General features: G+C 39.2%; 2 protein-coding genes across 4 annotated transcripts; one reads left to right on the forward strand and one right to left on the reverse strand.

Annotated features, from left to right (window-relative positions):
• Positions 1–2,774: 2,774 nt before the first annotated feature.
• On the forward strand, positions 2,775–8,462 carry ATP5MF (ATP synthase membrane subunit f). Its single transcript, XM_051999799.1, has 4 exons — positions 2,775–2,892; positions 6,580–6,699; positions 7,852–7,968; positions 8,306–8,462. Exons 1-4 carry the CDS (start codon positions 2,880–2,882, stop codon positions 8,332–8,334), a joined length of 279 nt encoding a protein of 92 aa, XP_051855759.1. The 5' UTR covers positions 2,775–2,879; the 3' UTR covers positions 8,335–8,462.
• Positions 8,463–9,312: 850 nt separating this feature from the next.
• Positions 9,313–23,646, reverse strand: CPSF4 (cleavage and polyadenylation specific factor 4). 3 transcript variants are annotated; one of them, XM_051999753.1, is made up of 8 exons: positions 23,353–23,646; positions 18,917–18,967; positions 17,957–18,109; positions 16,602–16,697; positions 14,788–14,881; positions 13,747–13,819; positions 11,988–12,080; positions 9,313–10,287 (listed from the first exon to the last, which is right to left on the reverse strand). In XM_051999753.1, exons 1-8 carry the CDS (start codon positions 23,453–23,455, stop codon positions 10,219–10,221), a joined length of 732 nt encoding a protein of 243 aa, XP_051855713.1. In that variant the 5' UTR covers positions 23,456–23,646; the 3' UTR covers positions 9,313–10,218. The 3 variants fall into 3 exon arrangements, with proteins under 3 accessions (XP_051855713.1, XP_051855703.1, XP_051855694.1); XM_051999743.1 differs by having other exon boundaries at positions 11,988–12,083; XM_051999734.1 differs by having other exon boundaries at positions 11,988–12,158; positions 23,353–23,645.
• Positions 23,647–23,716: the final 70 nt, after the last annotated feature.

A 23,716-nucleotide genomic window follows, 5' to 3' on the forward strand; every position in this document is an offset into this window, starting at 1 on the left:
TAATACATTTTATTCATTGCGCCTCAAAGATTTTTTGAGATTTATATTTGCAATTCTGGAATTTTTATCTGTTGATTTAGGAAAGATCGTGAGTTTCTGCTATATACATTTTTTTAGTTCTTGCTTGGTATTTGGTAGATGCAAAATATTTGCCATGTTTGGTCATGTATTGCACCATTTATAGCATTTTCTTGCATAAACTTCATGAATTAATAAGTTTGGACTTCCTAAACTTTTATATCAGATTGTGATGACCTGACCCCAAATTCCTTTCACAAACTCTTTCATTTCTATAAAATAGATCCATGAGGCTCACTCATTTGTTCAACATCTATTGACAAATTGTTGATTGAGTTCATGTGGATGTCTTCCATGCAAAACATTTTGACATTACTCAAGGATTTGAACCTTTTTAATAGAGTCCATCCATTAGTAGATAAACCCTTTTTTGGTTACATTCAACAAATATCTTGATATATACCTATTGTCAAACTTTACTATTACTCAATGAAATGATGTGTTTATTCCAAAAGTATTTCTGAAATTTTCTCATCTATTTATCATGTATTCTGAAAACATTTTTCTTCTTTCTCCTTTGTGATGAAGAATTGTCAACTTTCCATAAATTCTTTAGGATGATGGATCCTGTTTCAGTTTGGATGGATTTTATTAGACCATTTAATATAAGAATAGTATTATGTAGATATTCATCACTTTAACTATATTCTTCCCATTGAGCTTTCAATCAATAAATAAACATTTATTAAGCATTAGTATGGGCCAGGCACTGGAATAAATGCTGAGGATACAAAAGGAGACAAAAGACAGTCTCTGCCCTCAAAGAGCTTAAAATCTAATGCTGTGATTTTAGGATGCCAATAAATATCTTGACATTATACCAGTCACAGTTTAGTCCATTATGTCTAGCATTATTCTCAGAGTGTTTTGTTTGAAGGATAGCCTTCACCTTATTCCATTGATTTATTTTGACTTTCATATTCAAGTTCACCATCTTCCTTCTCTATTTTTCCTTGGAGAACATAATAAAATTTATACTTATTGAATCCAAATGATATTTTGATGTCATTTGAAAAAGATTCCACAAGATCAAGGAACTTTTTAATGTGTTTTAAAGTAGAGCTTAATGGCATCCAAGTACATCAAGTTATTAATAAAATGTTTAAATATCATTTTCTTTTACTTGGAAGCCATACTCAGTTCTATTTAAAAGAGTAGATAATGAGGTTAAGGCTAGGCCATTGTAATAGACTTAAACTGTCACCTTGAAAGATGACACATTTTATACCCATTGTTCTTGACATCATGTTTTAAATAGAGAATAATTTCCCACATGGACATCAAATGCTTTAGCATTCTCACTTGACTTGGATCTATTTTAATATCGTACTTGTAATGTGTGAAAAAGCCACGAGTGGGGAATTAAGCCAAAAGCTTATTATTATCATCTTTTTCTGATGATTTTCAGTTAGAAACAGTCTGAGGACATCACTGACCTTGTTATATTTCTTTTATATTCCGTCCTTTTAGATAATTAATATTATTATTATTACGATTACTGATTAAGCTAAGGCACACAAATATCCCAGTCTAGGGTTTCTCTTTTTAAGAACAAGGAATAAAAACAATAATAGCTGTCATGGTCCTCTCTGAGAACAAAGGATAAACAATTACCCACCTATAGAAACGAGGCTGATGAATTCTATAGGCATAGAGTGAGGCTTTTTTTTTTCATTTTGTTTTTCTTGCTTTTTTCCTTTGAAACATAGCTAAGATTGAAATATGTTTTGTGTGACTTGTATAATGTCATATTGGGGGAGGGAGAGAAGGAAAGAATTTATTAAAAGTCAATTGTTTTATTTTAAAAAAATTTTTAAACATAAAATTTGTTAAAAGAATCCCTAGGGGGCAGCTAGATAGTACAGTAGATAGAGCATCAGTCCTGGAATCAGGAGGGCTGGAGTTCAAATATGACCTCAGATGCTTAACACTTGCTAGCTGTGTCTCTCTAGGCAAATCACAACCCCAATTGTCTCACCAAAGAAAAATAATAGTAATAATTAATTAAAACTAAAGAGAATTCCTGGTATAGCTGATTTCTGGGATTCCTTCCTAGACCTATGATTATAGGGATGTAAATGTCTCCTCAGTGCTGGGCCTGAAGACAGAAAATTGTGGTTCAGGGTATGCAACTCTTTGTGACGGTATTTGGGGGGGGGTTTGGACAAAAATATTGGAGTGCTTTGCCATTTCCTTCTCCAGCTTATTTTACAGATGAGGAAACTGAGGCAATCTGGTGAAGTGATTTGCCCAGCGTCACAGAGATAGTATGTCCCTGAAGTCAGATCTGAATTTCCCGACTCCAGGATTGGCACTGTATTCACGAGGCCATCTATCTACTCCGGAAGACCTGCGTTCAAATGCAGCCTCAGCCATTTACTAATTATGTGACCTTGAGCAAGTCACTTAAGCCTGAGTTTCCTCAAATATAAAATGTGAACAATAATAGCAGATTCTTCTCCAAGTTGTTGTGAAATTCAAAAAAGAGATGTGGGGAGAAACTAATTAGAACCCAGGTAAGCACTTAATAAAGGCTTGCTTTTTTTATTGGAAAAGAAGGAATAGAATTCGAATCAGAAACTCGTAACACCCAAAGCTTTCTTAACCCCGCCCCGTAGGGGCAGAGCAGCTTCATCCCATGCTTTCCCTTCTCATCATGGCGAGCTTGCCACGCCCACCCCCGCTTTTACGTCCTGACCTGCCTCCCGTGAACCTTTTCTCTCTTCCCAATTTCATCCCAGCTCTCCTTCCCAGCAGTCCCTGCGCAGCGCCCTACACTAGTTGTACTCTAAGGTGGCAAGATGTCGTCCCAGAGTGAGTGATTGAGCTAAGGAGTCCGGGAGAAGGCTCCCGGCTGCCCTGAGCCGGGGCCTGAGGCGGAGGGTGGGAAGCTGCGGGTTTGGAGCTGGAGGAGGGGTGCAGAAAGTGGGGGGATTGGGGGCATGTGAGGGGAGGAGTCCGACGGCCGCTGTCCTTGCTCAAGGACTCAAGGCCGCTGTCCGAGGCCTGTAGGAGCCCATAGCCTGGGTCTCCAGGGGGCCCGCTATGAACCGCAACCCTGCGGGTCTGGGGTGGCGGCGTCTTTCGGGGACGCAGGGGTAGCCTAGAGGCCTCCGAATCGGTCTGTCTGAGGGAACACCGGAGGAATATGGAGGAGGAGAGCAGGGGGCCTGAAGGATGGAGGGGGCTCCCCCAGGAAGCCCGTCCTTCCCGCGGGTGGTGCCCGCCGACCGGCTGCTGGGTGCCTAGGGCGCGGAGAAGGGCCCAAGGTCATTTCCTGCGAAGACACCGGGCGCTGTATCTCTACACTCTGGATATTTCCAGGCCTGGAAATAGTCTTTCTTTATCGCTACCTCCTGCGTTTCCCCCTAAAATCTCATTTTACTCGGGGAACCTTCCCCCAACTCCCTTAATACCTCCGGTCTGAGGATTAGCGCCAATATGTTGTATATATGTTTGTGTGTGGTTGTCTCCATATTGTTCCCCCTATTAAGACTGTGAGCTCCTTGAGAGGAGGGTTTCTTTTGCTTTCCTTTGTGTGCTCAGTCCTTAGCACATAGAAAACATTTAATAAATATTCCATGATTGATTGATCAAATGATTTGTAGGCCGTGCCAGAGGACTTGGGTCTTGATACTCACTTACCTCTATGACCTTGAACTAAGTCAAGTCTTCAAGCACTTAAAAGTTCTATTATGTTCTGGGTACTGTGCTAAGTAAGGACTGGGGAGTACAAAGAAAGATTTAAAGAAAAAAATCATGTGTAATCTAATAGAGAAGACAACATTCAACAACTATGGACATACAAGATATATATAGTAGAAGGAAGGTGGTGGTGTTCAGGCATGTACAACTCTACCTGACCCCGTTTGGGATTTTCTTGGCAGAAGTACTGGAGGGGTTTGCCATTTCTTTCTCCAGCTCATTTTTACAGATGAGGAAACTAAGCAAACAAGGTGAAATGACTTGCCCAGAGTCACACAGCTAGTAAGTTTGAGGCCTGATTTGAATTTAGGAAGGTGAATTTGAACTCCAAGCCAGGTGCTGCCATCTAAGTAGTCTCATAAGGCAGGGACTGGAAAAGGCTGCTTAGGGAAAGTAGTAGTTAAGACAACAGATGGAGGGAATAGAATTTTGGACTTTGGGGGACAGCCAGTGAAAATGCAGAGGAGATGAGTGTGAAGATGAACAAGGTTAGTCTTAGAGGGGAGTAAGATACAGGGACCTGAAAAGGAAGGAAAGAGCCAGATATGAAGAGTTACATTTAGTCCTGTAGCTAATGGGAATATCACTGGAATTCATTGAATAGGGGAGCCAGGTATTTTAAGTTCTCCAGGCCCCAATTTTCTCACATATAAAGTAAAGGAAGTTGAATCAGATGACCTCTCAGGTTTCTTAAAGTTGTAAAGGTATCATCCTGTGGTAGAGCTGAAGTTTAGGGAAGTTTGAACGGAATGGTGGGAGTAAGATAACACTATTTCAAGATTTGAGAAGCTGTCATGTGACAAGGAATAGACTTATTCTTTTTGGCCTCACAAGGCAGAAGTAGAATGAGTTGAAGCTGCAAACAGATACATTTGAATTAGAAAGAATAACTACTCAGCAGTAGTTTCTCTCTCTGAAGAAGACCCAGGTAGATGAACAATTGTCTAGTATATTCTAGAGGAGTTTTTTTGCTTTAGATTAGACTAGATTTGTGGGCAACTAAGATTCCTTCAGTTCTTGAGAATCTATGATTCTGCACATTGAAACAAGTGCTTGCTCTCTTAAGAAGGGGGAGTTGAGAAAAGGAGGGAGAAAAATTTGGGACACAGTCTTCAGAATTTGGCAGCAAATTTTGTATATGGATAAATGCAGGTAAAGAGTCAGGTTATAAACCTAGATCAAGGAAAAAATGGTAATTTCATTGCTAGTAATAAGGAAGTTCGGGGGGGGGATTATGGGAATGGGGGCTGCAGGATTGAGTTCTATTTGAGATGTGTAAAAGACATCCATTTCAAGATATTGGGTAGACCATTGGTGATTTAGACTGAAGTTCATGAGAGGGTTTGGATCTGTAGATCTGAGAATCATCCTCAGATCCTAATTGAATTCCTGAGAGGGTAAAGAAATGAGAATTTGACCCTGGACATGACATGAAGATTCAATCAAGGATACTAAGCAGATATATAGATGGGAAGACCAAGAGAAAGCAGTGTTAGTAAGACCCAGAATAACCAAGAAAAGGTGAAGAATGATAGTCTCAGATCCTGCAGAAAAATCAATAAAGTAGAGGACCTAAAAAAAAAGGCCCTTAGATTTGGCAATTAAGAAATTATTGAAGACCATATTTACTGTCAAAAAATTCCAAAACAAATAAAAACTAAAGATAATTTCTTTGGCTTTTTTGGTAGCATTTGAACAGGTCTGCTGCTCACATGATTTGTTTCTTGATGAACAAAACTGCTTCTATTTTTTTGCACTAGATTCCAGAAACATTAGAATTTATTAAGCCTTTGTGTTTTATATATATGTGGAAAGTGGGTTCTCCTTCCTTAAATGTTTTGCTGTCCTTTTTTTCATACTCTCCTCCCTTTGTTCCCTATTTAATTAGATTATATGTCTTCTCTTTCCCTTCCATCTTTTTGTTTTCAGTATCTAACTAACGTGACTCATGGTAGATTCATAATAAATGTTTGTTGAATTGTTTATAAATTTATTATTTTTTTGGCAAATCCTTTAAATACATTTTCACAGTATCCCTTTGGTTTAGGTAGTATAGCTGTTCCAATTTAAAGGCAAACAAAGATTTTATTTAGTTTACTCCATTTTAGAACATGTATAATACCACTTACTATGGCTAATTTTTTTTCCAAGTGATAGTAATTACGTTGCTTGAAAAGGTAAAACCTCAGCTATAGGGAAAACTGCCTTAAGGGGTCCATATAGCTGAGATTTTTATTATATTGAAAAACTTTTTCCTTTCTTTTGGGCAAGATAAAACAGTTTACTGAAATTTCTGTTTTTCCTGTCATCTTTCCTTTTCTTTCAACCCAAGTTTTTTGACTTTATAAGTGATACTTCAACTAAATGATGACCTGTGAACAAGCATAAAAAAACTGAAGTTTCATAAATTAAGGAAAGCTCCAGATTGCCTAGCAAAAGTACTTGTTAAGAAAAATGTCAAAAGTGAGGCAAATGGTGAAGTTTTACCATTTCTCTAAAACTAAACCCAATTTTAAATCTATTGTCTACTTCTTTTCAAATCGGAGTCACTGGGTTGGCTAATTAACCCCAAATTTTATTTCGTTTGTCAGTGTGTTACCCCAGTTACTTTTATTCCATTAACTTTCTCTTTATGTAAATACATAATTTCTTAATGGAACTTTAATTTTAAAGTGCAATTTTTCTATTAAGTACTTAGTGACAGGATGCTAGAGAACCTTGTATTTCTATACTTATATTATATATGAGACAAGTTTAGGTTTTTTAAAAAAGCGTTTTTGTTTTTCTTTTTGTCAGCACCACTTTCAGCACCGCTTAGAGAACAGAGACTTCTAGATGTCAAACTGCAACAGGTGCCATCCTGGATAATGAAGCGAGATTTTTCCCCTTCTGGGATCATGAAAGCTGTTCGTAGAGGTTTGTACTTTAAGAACATTTTTAAATATATCTACCTAAATATACTAGGTAATTTATATGGGGGGAAGGAGGGCCAGGACAGGGCACTATAGATTGTTTGCATATATGGATCTAAGTAATTAAGAATTTATTTGCACAAGTAAACAATATTATTTGGATAGTTCATTTCCTTTTTTTGACTCAGTTTCAACTAATTTCCTGTGGATTCATATTTTTGTTAAGTTTGTGAAGTTCTAAAGGAATTTTTCTTTTCGCAAATTAAGCTTCAAGACCCTTTTTTCTCTAAACAAATGAGTACTTTTCATATTAAAATGTACTTTTAAAAAACAAATCAAGACACAGACAATCAATGTTCTAAACTTTCTAATTAGACAATACTCATAACTAAGATTATGGAAAATATATATGTGTATATTTAAAATAAATTACCAGGAGCATCTAGGTGGTGCAGTGGATAGAGCACCAGTCTTGAAATTAGGAGGACCTGAGTTCAAATCTGGCTTCAGACTCTTAACACTGCCTAGTTGTGTGACCCTGGACAAGTCACTTCACCAAAATTGTCTCAGCAAAAAGGAAAAAAAAAAAAAAAGGTAAAATAAGTTACTGTGCCCTAGAAATCTACTGTAGTTTCTGAGGTCCCATGTTTAAACTATCTAAGAATATTCTGGAAATCCAACATTCTCATTTTAGGAAACTGAGGCCCACAGATACTGTGGCAAGTAATAGATTCAAGATTAAAATCTAATTTCTCCAAATCTGGTGTTCTCTCCACTATCATTTTTAATGTGTTCTTGAACAAGCAACTACCTGGCTCTAATTTTTCATCCATAAAAGAGCTGGATTAAATCCCTTCTAATTTTAAATCCAGTATTTCTCAAGTATCTCAGAATTTTAGTACTAGCAGGAAGTAGTTTACATTCCTTTCTTAGATGTAGATAATTATCATGAAGTAAATGTGAGACATAAAGCTCTCATAAAAAGTCAGCTATTTTTTACTGTTTTACAATGAATCTATTATCTGTGCTAATATACTTTTCACATGTGACTGATCCAAAGCTTATGCCTGATTTCTAAAAGCTCTTCCCATTAGTGTTTCATATACAGTGAGGCTTTAATTGAAGAAGTTATATCCGTGTTGCCTTTTGTTCTCAGGTTATGATGCATATTTTAATAAGTACATTGATGTGAAGAAAGGTGGGATTGGTGGTGTTACTATGGTGCTTGCTGGTTACATCCTGCTCAATTATTGTGCAGCTTACAAGGAGCTTAGTGAGTATACTTACTTTGTGGGTCTTTAATATTAACAAGTGATCTTTGCTGGGTGTGCCACACTTATCTTAAACTGAATATATCTGAACATATAGCTTGTCATTGTTGCATTCAATTCTACTTTGACCCTATGTTCTTTAAAAGCTAAAATAGCTGGTGCTACAAACATGGCCAAATTTGACATGTTTATTTTTCCATTTTTATCTGTGACTTGATTGAAAATATTTGGCAAGCAAAAAACCTTGAATGTTCCAGGAACAGAAGACTTTCTCTAAAAAGTATCATTACAAATTAACATAAGTAGAAATGGTAATTTTTTTTTTTTATGTAATTCCAGAACATGAACGTTGGCGAAAGTACCACTGAAAATTCAAGAAAACTTGAGATGATGAATTTTATCCCTAAGCTAGAGAATTTTGCAACTGTACTCAGTGAACATCATTTGATGTAACTAGGGCCAAATAACCAATATTAAAACATGTATTTAACCTGCATAGTGTTTTGTCTTGAAATACGTGACAATCTTTCTTCATTGATGTTTCCACTACCCAAAGAGATAGGATACAAAGGAGGGAAAACCTTAGGCTTGGATAAAGTATAGTTGCTACCTATTCCATATGTTCAGATTTGGGGGGACTTCAGATCCTGCCACAGCTACTTGTGCCTTCCTCCTTCATCCCCCAAATGTACTTTGTAATTATTTTCACATAATGCTTTTTTTATGTACATCTCTTCCCCCGATTGGGAGTGTTTTATTGTAGTTTTTGTAGTCCCAAGCAACTAGCAGGGGTCTGATGCTTGCTGATTGATGAATTATTTTGAGGACTTCCCAAAGACAAAGAAAATGAGTGTCTATTTTCAAACTTCTAGTATTCTGTTTTCTTTCTAATATACACAAAACGGGTCCATTGATACCTTTCTAATGGAAAGCTAGTCAATGGATTCAATGGTTAGTATATAACTGAAGTGTACTAGTTTGATAGCAGCTTATAAAATGTTGTTATATACAAAGAAAATAATAACAAAACTATTGTAAATTTTACATAAGAATATGAAGAGTAAATTTTGAGTAAAGACGCATCAACAAATAATGAAGGTAAATGCAGAAAGGAATGTGTAAAGAAATAGGCCCTGAGTTTAATGAATATGTATAAAATGTTTATCTGTAGGTATTTTTTTTTAAAGGTAGATAAGATGTAGATCGCTATCTAAATATATCAAAACTTCTTAAATATCTTGATATACTGTGATGTTGTTTCTCGGTAAGACAAATCTGGAAGAATAGTTTTGTCAACACCACCTACAATAGCTACCAGAAAAATACCACATCTTATAAAACAATAGTCTTTTTAAAAGTTTTTAATCAAAATCATAAAAATTGTTGCAATTAAACTTTCATAGGCCCATTTTCCCTGAAAATTGTATTTGATAGTTTCACAGAGTTTCAACAGCATATTCAATTACATGGTGGTTTCCTTCACATTTCAACAGCACCTAAGCAATAAACAGGCGTAATACAACATTAAACATAACATACATAAGGTGACATACGATACTTTCTTGCCAACTGGGTCATCAATTAAAACAGATAACCTGTGGCTCTCATGTGAGTCCTGTGAAGTTGTACTCAGTGTTGTCAAAATAAACTGACATCCCAAGCAGAAATATACTCTAATCTAAAATAAGCACCTGACTCAAAACTATCCTTCCTTTGAACTGCTGTTTACTTCTTGTTGCTTGGACCAGCATGAAGCAAAAATCAAGTTTCCTATTGGGGCTGACTACTGCATCATGAATTCAGCAGAAAGCCAGGTTTTGAGTGACATAAGAGACCCTACTTTAATCAGGTCACTCAGGTCATTATTCAGGTCAGAGACCACAGAAGGCCACTTGTCTTTCAAATACATTACTAACAACCAAGCCTTTAACAAATGGGCTTGTTGGGTTGAATGACAGGCATGTGATATCAGCTGAGAGCATCACCCTCAGAGGCATCCAATAGCATATTTCTTTTAAAAAAGAAAACAAAATATAGGGAAACTAGCAACCCCTAACCCTCAAAATTTATTTTCGAAAAGAAAAACCCTTCAGTCAGCCTCTAATCCTAATTTTGTCAACATTGGCATTAAACAATTAAGTCACAGATCCAAAGGATGGTGGTGGGATGAGCTCTCCCCAGCACAACAGCTACAGGGAAAGAAAATGGCTCCTCAGGCGACTGATGTTTGAACTGTCTTTGGCGCGCACACATCATTGTCCACTGAGAAAAGCCAAGTGTCCTTTGGTGCATCTGTTGGCATAATGTCCTTTTTCGCCACACTGGAAACAGTGGGAAGAAAGAATATTTTCAAATTCTGACATCCATAAATACCAAGCAGGATCATTTAAATATTTTTAGATTTTTCTCAATAGGAAAGGAAGCTTAGAAGAGATAGAATGGGGGAGAGAAAGTGTCAAACATTGTAGAAAATATTTGAGAAGACCAAGTATCATAATAAAACCAAAAGCCTGTGGGATCTGTTCCTACCTCTATTACCTTCTGCAGGATGGGCCATTTACTTACCTGAGGCCCAGAAGACCAAATCAAAAAGTTCTTGGCTGGATAAGATGGGGGAGAGACTACAAAATCAGGGACTGGAAAAAAAAAAAGACTTGACACATGTTGAGCTGATGGTGACCCAAGAATAGGTCCCTGTCTTCATAAACTGGGAAACTTAGCTTTCCTCTTTAGCTCTTTTGGCTAGAAAGAAAAACCATGGCTGTGGTCAGTTTGTCTGATCTGTGAGACTGAGGGGGAAGAGTTTTCTGCCTTCCTACAAGCTATTTTCCTTCTATAAGAAACTTGGTTTTTGGACCACAGGTGAGCACTAGATAACTACCAAATCACACTGTTAAAAATCCCTGACTTGGGTTCCCTCTAGGAACCAATAACTTCACCATAAAACGATAAAAAACAGAAGGGAGTGAGGAAATGTTTGGATGAATGAGCCTAGCAGAGTCACTTTTCACAGGCTCACTTATTTGTGGATTATTGAGGGCCTCATTTTCATCCCCTTTCACTCTACTACCAGACTTCTCTTTTTATGCGTCAGATCTGGTCATGTCATTGTTCTCAATGTCTGATGAAGCTCCATTCTACCTAAGTAAATTTCAAGCACCAAAGGCTGGCACTCCAGAGTTGCTAGTCTGGCACCACATTAACTCATTTGTACTACTTCCCCTCATGCACAGTATATTCCAGCCAAGCTAGACTTCCTGCTTCCTCTTCCCCCCCCTCCAATCCTGTACTTTCCCAGCTCTGTACCTTATGCTTATTCACTATACCTGTTCCTCTTCCTCCATTTACTAATTTTTTTCCAATCATCAAAGCCCAACCAGTGTCAACTCTTCCTGATTCTGCACACCCCAATTCACCACATTGATAACAATCCTTCCCAACTTCAAAATTCATACAGCATTTTGCTTGTACTACTTAATGTTATTCTGCATTCGTTATTCATGTGTATCACACTCCCCCAACTAAAATGAACTCCATGAGGACAAGAATGTCTTAGCTAAACTTGATATATTCCAGAAGAGCCAGACACAACACTATACCAAGTAGGCACTTAATAAATTGATATTAAAACTCAGCAGAGACAAATATTTCTTTAGAGATGATGATAGAGGGGACCTGAATTTCAGTCCCAATATTGCAATTACCTGGCTGACAAACAATTCACTTCCATCCCCTGTATGACCCTGTTTCCTAATCTGTACAAGGAAGGACATATAAAGACGAGCTCTAAGGCCCTCCATAATTCTAACATGATTCTATAAATCAAAACAAATTGATTTTAGCCAAGTAGTTTGGAGGTTACTGATAATCTTCACATGTGAATGTTTTAAGTTTACAAAGTTGACAGTCATGTTAATTCTGTCCCCATGCCTCCTGATAAACTACTACAAAAGCAACTACGTTTCCCAAATATGCTCGTCACTTAACCTCTATCCCCAACCAAACATCTAGCCTTCCTTACCTTGTAACAGGTGACCTGCTCCAACGGCCGGGGTCCCCTGTTCCCCACGTTGTTGTTTTGAGACTGCATGACCCCAATGACTTGCGGGGTTCTCTGCTGATTGGGAGAAGAGTTCTGACTCGTTAACTGGATCAAGGAGGACGACCTTTGTAATGGTGGATTGTTATTTTGCTGGAAAGAGTTACACAACACGGTTTTACTGAGGAAAACTCGTGCACATGTACTTTTCAAAGGGGGGGAGGGAAGGGATAAAAAGGATGGGACTTCTGCAAGGATGAAGCCAACAGGGAGAAGGACTTCCTCTGCTGTCAGGCTCAGTGGAGCAAGCAAAAGAAAAAAAGGAAACAAAAAACCTGGTGAAATGAGATTCTTAACCACATACAAAAAAATAAAAAATAAAACCAACACATACACACATACACATACATACACAAGCCAAGACAATAGTCTACAAGGCAAACTGGGATCTTAAATCATTTCTGGAATTCTAGTTTTAAATCAAGATTAACACAGCAGATGGTTATTAGGGCTATGAAATATAAAGGGAAAAAAAAACTAGATTGAGGAATGGGGGTGAGAGAGAGGACAGAAGGGAGGTTACCACTAAATTACTGTGCAACCTCCAGTTACTCTTAATCACTTCTGGGGGCTTCTGGGTTGTTTTTTTTTAACCTATAAAATGAAAGGAGTTAGCCAGATGACAAAAGATCCCTCAAGTTTTGACATTTTATAACTCTCTGCTGACAGACTCTTTTTGACCAGGACTATATGAAAATTCCTTAACTCCAAGAAGTCACTTGAAGAATAAGATGGTGATCCAGGGGGAAAAGTCCTGGAAAGGCATCTCTGACAATAAGTTCTTGGATTGGTTCGGAGTATCTTACACGTGGAATTTCAGCATTAGAAAGGCCCTCCAAGGTCATCCAGGCCATTCACCCACTGAAATAACCAACCCTAAGCCAAGAATCTTCAATTTTTTCCTAATGTGAGACAAATGATTTCAAAATCTAATGATGCTATAAGAAGGTTAGGGAGTACTAAGAGTACAGATCATGGATAAAGATGGAAGCAACCAGCCAACTCTACTCTCATATTCAAACTGGACAACAATCAGATTAAGAATTCAACACCAAACAGGCTGATCAACCTGTGGAGATCCATGTCCCTAAGCTATCCAGCCAGACCTCCATGGAAGGCGACTTGCAATTTCCCTTGGTTTCAATATCAAACACAGTCCTATAATCCTCTCTGGACACAAGCACGCCGCATGGGCATGTGCGCACACACACACACATGCACACACCTATAAGAAGCTTGAACAAGTCCTGTTAGTTTTATTTTTTCCTTTCAGCTTCTCTCACATGTCAGGCTAGATGAGGAGAAAATGTGAGGAAACAATCAGTTATCTGTATTTCTAGACCTTAGCCTATGCCTCTCTGTACTCACACTGGTACCACTGAGTCCTCTGTTCACAAACTCTGAAACTTTAGTTATTTCTGTATTCAGGCTAAAGTTTAGCCCTTATTGAGATTGCTGACATAAAAACAATCCCTACACATAGCATTTCAGCTCTGGAAGGTAATCCAAGAGCTTCCCTCTAATTCTCAACCTCTTCCCAAAGTGCCTCAATCCAACAATTATTAAGATGGAAGACTATGTTCACTTCATGTTCCCATGAAGCAGTTTCTAAATCTTATTAGAAGCTAACTTTGAAGAGATGATGCTGCTTCCCTAGAGTAGGGGGTGAAAAGTACAGTACCTTTGCCTGAGGCTGTGTCTGTTGAGGCAGAGGTGGCTGTTCTGTGGTCCCCATGGGCAATTCAAATCGAGGGCTGGTTAGCAGGCACAAATACAGAGACAGAAAAAAGTAAACAACTCAGTCCTAAAAGCCTGGCTCTTCCTTCTCTGCCTACATTATAATAAAGTCTGCTCTGCCCCCCACTATGGGTGTGGAGAAGAAATAGTCAAACACTGATATACTGGTTGGTATTGCTGAACTGCTTTTTTCCCCTTGGGAGTGGAATGGAGTGGAGAAAGGAGATTATATATTCAAAAATGAAGGTGATATAAAAACAAAAGATATCAAAAAAATTTTTTAAAGAAAAGGATTTGATAAATCCAGCCAAGCTAAGATAAAGATAACAGGTAAGACTTGAAAGTATTGCTAGTCTTATAGATATCTGCAATTTAACAAAGTACTAAAGCCATTATCCAAAAGCAACAAGTTTTAAGTAAAAGTTAAAGCACATAACCATGGACAGCAGAGCTACTATCTAGTACTAGATAGCTCTTGTGCTCCTGAACTCATACTACAGAGAAAGCTAGCTAGCTACCTGTGTGTAAAGCAGATCTGTCCCAAATATTCCAACTATAAAAATTTTTTAAAAGAAATTCTAGTGCTATACTATCATGACAGGACTTGTCAAAATCCTTCAAAACCCCCAAGATAAAACCCTGTTAATAACTAAATATCTAAACCAAGGTATTTTATCTTATCTAGCTTTCTCTCTAATGTCTAGCATGTAGCACCTTGCACAAAATCTCCTGGAAAATTTAAAAAGCTACACAGCTTCTTAGAGTGTATTGGTGGGCTCTCAAGCATGAGGTCTTTGGACAGATGTTCAATGACCACTTGTTAGGAATTTTGTAAAGGGAAACTCTCAGGCTGAATGAGATTTGGTTCCAGTGATTTGGCCAAAATTCTGGAATCCTCTATGATCAGTTTAAATTCAGATAAGTAAGCAAATTTCAGTCTAAACTGGGCTTGGGACAAAGGAGATGGAGATGAGAAAATACTCACTGCATGAATTTACAGGAAGGCCCTTCTGGACAGAATCCAACAAGGTAATTCACACAAATGACTCTCCTGGTGTGCCTGTGCCTGCAGAGAGGACCTGAAAAATCAAGTAGGGAGAGCCTTACGTTGCTCAAAGTGAAAAATGGGATGGTTCCCAAGACCAATCCTGATAAGTACCTAAACAAGCCTCACTGTCTATCTCTCCTTCCCACCAGTTTTCAAAACAGATTAGATAATGGTTAAAAATACATAAAGGCTAGCTTTGAAAAGGAAAAAGATGAGAATGAAACATCCAAGGTGAATAATAACCTTAGTGTATGCCATATATGGAAGAGAATGGAGTAATTTGGATTGTTTTATGTTACTTGTCCTCATTTTATGAACATGAGCAACATGGACTCCTCTTATCTATTCTAACAGCTCAATGCCACCATTTGCCGTATTCATTTCAATTCAATTAGCATTTAGTAAGCTTCTATTCTAAGGCACTATTTTGGGGGGGCAGCAAGGCAAATAGGGTTAAGTAATTTGTCCAGGGTCACAGAGCTAGGAAATATTAAGTGTCTGAGACCAAATTTGAACTCAGGTCCTCCTGTCTCCAGGTCTGATGCTCTATCCACTAAGCCATCTAGCTGCCCCCTAAGGCATTATTTTTGGCCTCGGATAATGCAAAGACTAAATGGAAATCAGTTCTTATCCTTCTAAATTTTCCTAGGGCAGAAATTCTTAATTTCTCTATGTTTCAACATAATTGGTTTTCTCTGTAATTTTATGTATTTTATTTTATGCATCTAAAATGTTTTTTCTAAAAAGGATTCATGACACAAAAAAGTAAGAACCCAATGCCCAGGTGGATACAAAATTTAAACAAACAAATATTATTTGAGGACAAAGAGAGCAGAGACAACCAGAAGGTTCAGTAAAGGCTTCCTGTAGCAAATGGCCTCAGAGATGAGCTTTCAGGAAGTTAATGAATGAGAGATGGTAGTAAGGAGGAATGTACCCCAAAAGGGAGGCATCCTATGCAAGGCACCAAAGCATGAAAGGCAAAAAGGGGACGCCAAAGTCAGGAAACAGTAAGGCCAGTTTAGCTAGAAGACAAAATTCATGAAGCAAACTAATGGAAAATAAATCTGGACAAATAGGCTGGAGCTAGCCTGTCAAAGGCTTTAAATGTCTAGTGAAGGAGTATGCATTTTGTCCCTGAGGCACCAGAAAGTCAAAGATTCTTAAGCAAGAAAGTGACATGGTTGGATATCTGCTTTAGACAGATAATTTGGAGAACCAAGTGGAGACCAGATTAGAGATGGAAGAAGCTGAAAGCAAAGAGACCAATAGGGTAAGAACCAGGGTGGTGGCCATTAAAGTAGAAAGAAATAAGTTAAAATTAGTAAGACATGATAATTGACTGGAAAAGGAGATGAGAGAGAATCCAGAGTCCAGAATGATTCTGAGGTTGTAAATCTGGATGCCCAGTAGAATACCTCTGCTAAGGACGAATCTCAAATGTATGAAGCATTTTAATATCCCCAAACTAATCAGTGAGGGAAGGACGCCCAAAATGATCAATACCACCTGCTAAACTAGTTGGATTGATGTGGAGTATAAATGAATGAGTCTTGCTCTGAGATCTGGACTGTAGGCCCAAGATTTTAGATTCCCTTCTCCCCAGCTGTACAAATGGTGCTATTAACCTGAAAACTCCTTCTCTGTCCCTTTAATCAGGCTAATGTTATCAACCAGCAGAGGATATAGTACAGCAAAGGATGCTACCTTTATCTTTTTTCCAGAGGAAACTCACATCTCCATGGACTTACCATGTTTGCAGAAACCTCGGTCATACCAAGGGCAATCTTTGATCTTGGATTCCGGATCAATGTGAAGAAAGGGACATTCTTTGTTACTGCATTCCCCTGAGCAGAAGTCCAAACATGGATATGTCAGACAACTCAAAGTCACAGGGTCAGAGAACAGGGGAAAGAACTACAAATGGCAAAGGATTGAGAGTCCCCCAAAATAATCTTGGCTTATAAAAAAAGCATAAACCAAGTTCTATCTCTCAGCCACTAGACCCACTCTTGTTCCCACTAACATGAACACCTATCTCATGCTCCATCTCAGATCTATGCTTCCCTAGGGGGCTACACTCACTGCATGAGGCACCTGGCCATTTGCTGCTACTTCACAGCATTTATTAAGGTGTAACTCTTGTTCCCTTGTTAGAAAGGAAATTAGGACAATTTCCATCTGGTACCATTTTGTGAAAGAAGATACCTGTGTCCATTCTCATATAAAACGAGGATTGCAGTGCCTTTAAAAAAATTATCATCATCAATAACCTCTATAATTTTTTGGAGTCTTGTCTCTTCAGGCATTGCAATATATAAATAATTCATGTTTAAAGTAGACTGCTTGATAGGTATTTTAAAACCTCATGAGGCCTCCATGCAGCTGAGTTGGCATTTAGATTGCTACACTACAGTTTTCCAAACCTAGAGCTGGGACATCAGTGAGAGAGGAAAAGGAAAGGATATAGACCTTTATGAAGCTTTCTCTATTCTAAGAGGATTCCATCTGTCCTGATCTTTCAAATCATACTCTGCCAACAAGAGAAACTGCACTGGAGAAACCAACTTCTGGAAAGAGACAGCCCGTTGGAACCAGACAATCACATATTTGTGAAATATTCTGCTACCAAATCTCCAATGGCAGCTCAGAATACTATACATTCTCAGTAGCACCGGGCAGCTATCTTTATGGGCTATGAAAGTTATAGTGAACTGTGAAATATCTCTGAAATAGAGACCACATGGTACTAGTTGCCATGTCAGCATTCTCTCAAAAACAGGTATTAGAAGGGCTCTCCTATTCAATGACAAACAAGCACTCATAGTCTTGGCCACAGATCAAGTAATCTGAGTTCACAAGGCAAGTAATCTTTAGAGTCTTCCAAAGTCTTTCCAAGTATAGTCCTGACCAAGAGTAGTACTCTGACCAATGTGCTTTGACTTTGGACAAGGTATTAACCTTTCTGACTCAACTCTCCCATCAACAGCTACTCTAAAAGGTTCTTGAAGCCCTTGCTGATTTGAGGGGTGAGGAGTCAAAGAGACACAGAATGGGAGGCTCAGTGGCTTTGGGCTCCTGTGCCTGGCCTAGCCACACCCTTTACCGAATTTGGAGTAGAAGTAACACTCAGGCATCTTGGTCATATCATACTCATGCAGGAATTCGCATTGGTCTCCCTTCTTGCACAGTCCTCGAAGCCAGTGTTTGCACACAACAGTCTTCTCGCCACTAATATGACGGAACGGGCACATCCCCCCTGCCAAATGAGACCAAGACATTAATAGGTGCACTGCACCTTCCTCCACTTCTAGCCAACACACGGACTCACTGGTAATGCCAAATGATCCCAAAGGAGCTCTCAGCTTTGTTGACATCAAAGTATCTTGAGGTTTATACTGATATCTCCTTTCAACTATTCTCCAAAGGATATTTTAAGAGAGTGGAAAACTGAGGGAGGTCTGTTGCAAAGTCCCTTAACTTTTGGATCTTATTTTTGTCATTAATAAAGGGAAATGACACTCATCCTACCTACCTCACAGGATTGTTGTGAGGATCAAATGAGACGACAAGTGAAAATACTTGGAAGAAAACAATATGTTCTGTAAGTGGGTTGGTTTCAGGATTTTGCCAATGAATAATAAGCAGATTGTATTAGATAATATATATCTCCTTCCATATGACAAGAAAGGTTACCCATTAAGATTCAGGACCTAAAGACCAAGCCAAATTTTTCATCTACTTCAGGACAGAGAACCAGTCAGGATGTTCTTAGTTATATCCCATATTTTAGGTCTAGTGGACTCTCAAAGAAAGACAAAAGGTTAATCCAGAAGAGCAAGATGCTTAACAAATCAGAACTGGATCAAATCCTTAATGTACTTAATCTTTCAGGGAATCAGAATATGGGTGGCAAAAAAGAATATGTACAAAAGACAATCACCTGCTTAGTTTTGTCATCTGTAAAAGGGGAATTTCACCTACCATGCCTACCTTGGAAGGTGGACTAGGCAAGCCTAAACCTGGAGATAGAAAAATAGCCCAGGACCTCCCCAATCCTTCTTACCTTTTCCACAGGCAGCTTTCAAAAAAAATTCACAGACAGCAGCCCCCGATTCTATGAAGAGGAAAAATACCAAATGTTTATCAACGATAGGTCAAAGACCATTTGCCACAAGCTCTTTTTTCCTCTCTATATCTCAAAACCCCTTAAAATCACTTCTCACTCTCTTTTCATGACTCCAGGAATATGGATTTCAGTTATGTGATGAACAAATAATCTTTCTCCTTGCCACTCCAAACACTCTACATTCATCTTTGATCCAGATCTCTTCCTGTCTTCTCTAGCATGAATGCCCCCACAATCATTCCCTCTGTCTCTAATCTTCAATCTCTCCCTATCCATCCTTGCTGCCTACATACCTACTCAAGTCTCCCTATTATTAAAACACTCTAAATTGATTGTATCATCCCCAAGTTATCATTTTATATGTTCCTTCCCTTACACAGCCTAATTCCTAATCAAAGCTGTTTAGTATGGTTGCCTCTATTTTCTTTACTCTTACTTCTCTTAGCTTTGCAAACTGTCTCATCATTCAAACAAAAATGCTCTCTTCAGAGCAGCTAATGATCTCTTCATTACAAAATCTAATGGATTTTTCTCAGTCTTAAAGCCTCATAATCTTTCTTTGAAGTATCTATCACTATTGACCACTCTCTACTAGATAATGTCTCCTCTTTGGGTTTAAATAACATTGCTTTTTCTTGGTTTTTCTCCTATTTGACCACAATCTGTGTCTTTTGCTGGATCATCATTCATACTCCCTGACTATAATTCCAGCCTCAAAGCTATGGGGATCCTTCACTAATTTCCTCAATTCCCATGGCTAAGCAGAAAACACAACAAACTCAATATATCCATATAAAACTCATCATCTTTCCCTTTCAATCTCATTTCATTCTGAGGGAGGTCTGTTGTTAAGTCCCTTAACTTTTGGATCTCATTTTTGTCAATACCTCACACCAAGCACTGCCCATTCTACCTCCACAACATCTCTTACATCTGCTCCCTTCTCTGGATTCACATGGCCACCAGTCTAGTTTGATACCCTCAGCATATCTGCTCAGACTACTTCAATATTCTCCCAACTGGTCTCTCTCAAGAATCTCCCTTCTCCAATCCACCTTCCACAAAGATGCCAAAGTGACATTCCTAAAACACGATTTCAACCACTGGCACTCTCATAAATTCCAGGGCTCCCCATAACTTCTGGAATTAAATACAAACTCTTCCATCTGGCATTTTCACAACCTGGCTCCAACCTACCTTTCTAGACTCATATGTTGTCCTCTTCATGTATTCTCTAGTCCAGCAGAGCTGGTTTTCATGCAATTTCTCCACAAACTATAGTGAACTTTTATGCCTTTGCTGACTGCTTCCTGAGCCCAGAATGCACTCAACTCTCACCTTTGCCTCTATTTCCCTGCAATACTCAGCTTATGCTGCTTTTTTACATTATGCCTTTCTTGACCTCCCTAACAGCTACTGGTCCCCTGCCCCCCAAAAAAATACAATTGATTTACTTTATATGTACTTTGTATATAAATATACAAACTGGGAGGTGGGTGAGGGAATGGCAACATTCATTTGTCTCTATCTCCAGATAATAGGACATAAAGCGTGCTTAATAAACATATATAGACATTTTATTTTACACTTTCTCATAGCTCTATTCTAATCAAATTGGTCTGCTATTGCCAAACTCCATATAGGACATTCCAGTTCCTGTTTCTATGATTTTATACAGAAAATTGCCCACGTGTAGAATGCACATAGCCTTCTCACTTCTCTGCCTAGCTGAATCCCTCATTTCCCTCCAAGAGGGCTCAGGTGTTGCCTCTTGAATTGAATGCAGTCCTTTTCATTAATGAAATGCTCTAAATATCAGGAAGTTTTTCTTTATATTGAGCTCAAATCTATCTCTCTGTAACCTGAGTTGTTCACCATCAGCCTCTTAACACCCTAGTCTGCTTTTCTTTCCAAACTTCAAAGGCTTTTTGAAATGGACATCAATTCCAAAGGCATTATGAAGCTTTTTAAAGGAAAGAGTTAGATATTCAGACAGTTTGCTTTAAGGTCTTTTTAAAGTATCAACCAAAAAAGAGATCCAGAAATTTAAAGTTAAAGATTAAAGCTGCCACGTTCCATAAAGACTGAAGGTTATATTTGAGATTAAGACTATCTAAGTTTCACAAAGTTTCTCACCCATCATCCCAGACCTAGGGGCAACCTCTGGAGTAAGAAGAATTCACAGGGTTCACACAAAGGGTAAAATGGTCTGTATCTGAGAATTAAGAAATAATTTAAGCACAGTGTGATCAACCTTAGCCAAGTGTTAGCAATGGTTCTGAACAATCAATACATACTTTGGAGGAGTAATATGGTCAAGAAGGTCCTTTGCTATATATACACAGTGGGAGGAAGAGAGACAAGGGGAGGGGGGGAGGGGAAGGTTAAGACCTGGTCCCTATTTTTCCAGACATATAGTAAGGTAACTAACATCTGGCAGTAGGTAAGTAGAATAAATGACAAGTCCTGTAAGATTTCAAAGCAGAGATCAATCCATCCAGGTTAAGACTAACTACAAACTGGTTCGAACTAAACTGGGCTTATGGAGAGAAAGAATAAAGAATCTTATTTTGTTCATCTGCTTTGTGAAGAAAGGGGGGTGAAGAAAGGTTAGAAAGTACAGATCTTCCTATATGAACAGCAGATATAATTCATACTTCCAGCTGCTCCTCAATTCTCTACTTTGCTGTCCACAAGAAAAGCTGCTCAACCCAGAATCTGATCACTGACCTATCCATTCAAAAGTGTGTGTGTACCATAGACAAAGTATTTCAAAGCTTTAAGGATAGAGGTGTCAGGGCTTAATCTAATCCAACCTGTACTTGAAGAGGAATCTCCCTCCACCACATCCCCCAAAAATGATTTTCAAAGAGACTCTGAAGTCTCTGTTTGAAAATGTCCAGTCAACTGGGAACTCATTAGTCTGGCACAATCCCATCCACTTTTTACAAACTCTAATTATTGCAAAGTTTTTCTTTTAAAAAGGCTGAATCTTCCAGTGTAACACCCACAAACTTACGGTTTCCAGTTCTGGGTTTTTCTTCCAAATTGAAAAGCCCTCAAATATTTGGAAGTTAGCTATCTGTATTCAGTCTTTTTTGCCCCCAGGTCCTTCAACCAGCTGTCCTTTACCATCCTCCTTAATCAACCTCTTCTGTTCAAATTCAAACTTGTCTATCTCCTTAAAATGTGATGCCCAAAATTGAACAAAATACTTCTGATATAATTTTTTTTTCTCAACAACCAATTACTAGACATTTATTAATCGGTAATTAAAAAAAACTTAATCACTAAATACTTATTAATCTGCTTAATATGTGCTAAGCACTGGGAATACAAAAAGACAAAATGATGGAAGACAACATGCAAATAAATACAAAGCAAACAGTATACAGCATAAATGGGAAATAATTAACAGAGGGAAGACACCAGATTTAAGAGGGGTTGGTAAAGACTTCCTATAAAAGACAAGATTTTAGTCACAATGAAGTGTAGAACTTCACTGGAATTTGGACAGTTCTAATTTAATAACAGAGGAACTTTTTAACAATGAAGAGAAATGGCTATCTCTACAAAAGGCAGAACTGTTTGGGATATAGTGCTGCCCTTTATTAGCTGCGACCTGGGCAGTCACATCAATCGAGTGACGACCAATTTCCTGTCCATGAAATGGAGATAATAATACTTATGCTAACTCCTAGCTAGGCTGCCGTAAATATAAACACACGATATTAAGAAGAGCTACTCTCGTTAACGTTAATATCGTTGTTATCATTCCACCCTATGCTGCTCTTCCTGCCCTTGAGGGCCAATCAAAAAGACTTGAAAGCCCTCTTTGCACAGCGCGAACCTTTCAAACACTAGAATACAACTCCAAGCAACACCTCCTCCCCTCAGGTCTGCTTCTCGGGCGTAAATATTCCCAATGCCCACGAGTCTGGTAGGCAAGGAACTCCCCCGCCTCAGCATCGGCATAAGCGCCCGGAACTCGGGACAGTACGGCAGAGGGAAGAAGGGGGAAACAGCGGGGGGTCAGGGGGCGGAGAGAGGAATAGGGACAGGAAGTAGGGGTGATGGATTTGCCAGGGGCCAAACTTCGTGGGGCAGCTTGGTCCTCCGGCTGGACTCTATATTCACTCTGAGGAAGTGGACAGAAGGCAAGGACACTAGGTTTGGGGTCAGCAGACCCAGGTTCAAGTCCCAGCTCGAATTCACTTTCTAGCTGTACGACCTGGGACAACTCCACCCGTTTTTCTTTGGGCCTCGATTGCCCCATCTGTCAAATGGGGTCAAGGCTCCGAGGGAGAAGAGCCCGCCGTGGCCGCGGGAGGGAAGTAAAGAAGGGAGGGGTCGGCCCCGGCGGCCTCACTCACTGTCCATGCCGGGGAAGGGCAGCGGCTGCGCCCCAAGTTGCTGCTCCACCGCGATCTCCAGGTCGAACTTGATGTGGTCCACGCTCGCGATGAGCTCCTGCATGGTGGCGGCCGGCGCTGGCCCTCCCGGGACCCGGATCGTCGTCTTCTTCTTCCTCCTCCTCCACCTCCTCTTCCTCTACTACAGCCAAGGACCTCCGCCCGGCCCGGCCCGGCCCGGCCCGGCCCGCGCGCTCTCTCTCTCTTTCTCTTCGAACTACTACTTCTCGGCCCGAGGCCGGCGCGCCACCCCGCCCCCCTCCCCGCCGCTCTTCTCTCTTCAGCCCGCCCCGCCCCCCGCGGGATGCCGGGAGCGCGACCTCCG

Source organism: Antechinus flavipes, chromosome 1 (genome assembly GCF_016432865.1).
Source record: "Antechinus flavipes isolate AdamAnt ecotype Samford, QLD, Australia chromosome 1, AdamAnt_v2, whole genome shotgun sequence".
Taxonomy (NCBI): domain Eukaryota; kingdom Metazoa; phylum Chordata; class Mammalia; order Dasyuromorphia; family Dasyuridae; genus Antechinus; species Antechinus flavipes.

What these genes read in the sequence shown, in the direction of transcription:
- ATP5MF (XM_051999799.1), top strand. An exon ending in CATGAAAGCTGTTCGTAGAG is followed by an intron (nt 6,700 to 7,851) that starts GTTTGTACTTTA and finishes TTTTGTTCTCAG; the next exon opens with GTTATGATGCATATTTTAAT. An exon ending in TGCAGCTTACAAGGAGCTTA is followed by an intron (nt 7,969 to 8,305) that starts GTGAGTATACTT and finishes ATGTAATTCCAG; the next exon opens with AACATGAACGTTGGCGAAAG.
- CPSF4 (XM_051999734.1), bottom strand. Translation starts at nt 23,455, where the DNA reads ATGCAGGAGCTCATCGCGAGCGTGGACCACATCAAGTTCGACCTGGAG. An exon ending in GAAAGCTGCCTGTGGAAAAG is followed by an intron (nt 18,110 to 18,916) that starts GTAAGAAGGATT and finishes CTCATTTGGCAG; the next exon opens with GGGGGATGTGCCCGTTCCGT. An exon ending in AGACACAGCCTCAGGCAAAG is followed by an intron (nt 12,159 to 13,746) that starts GTACTGTACTTT and finishes AACTCTTTCCAG; the next exon opens with CAAAATAACAATCCACCATT.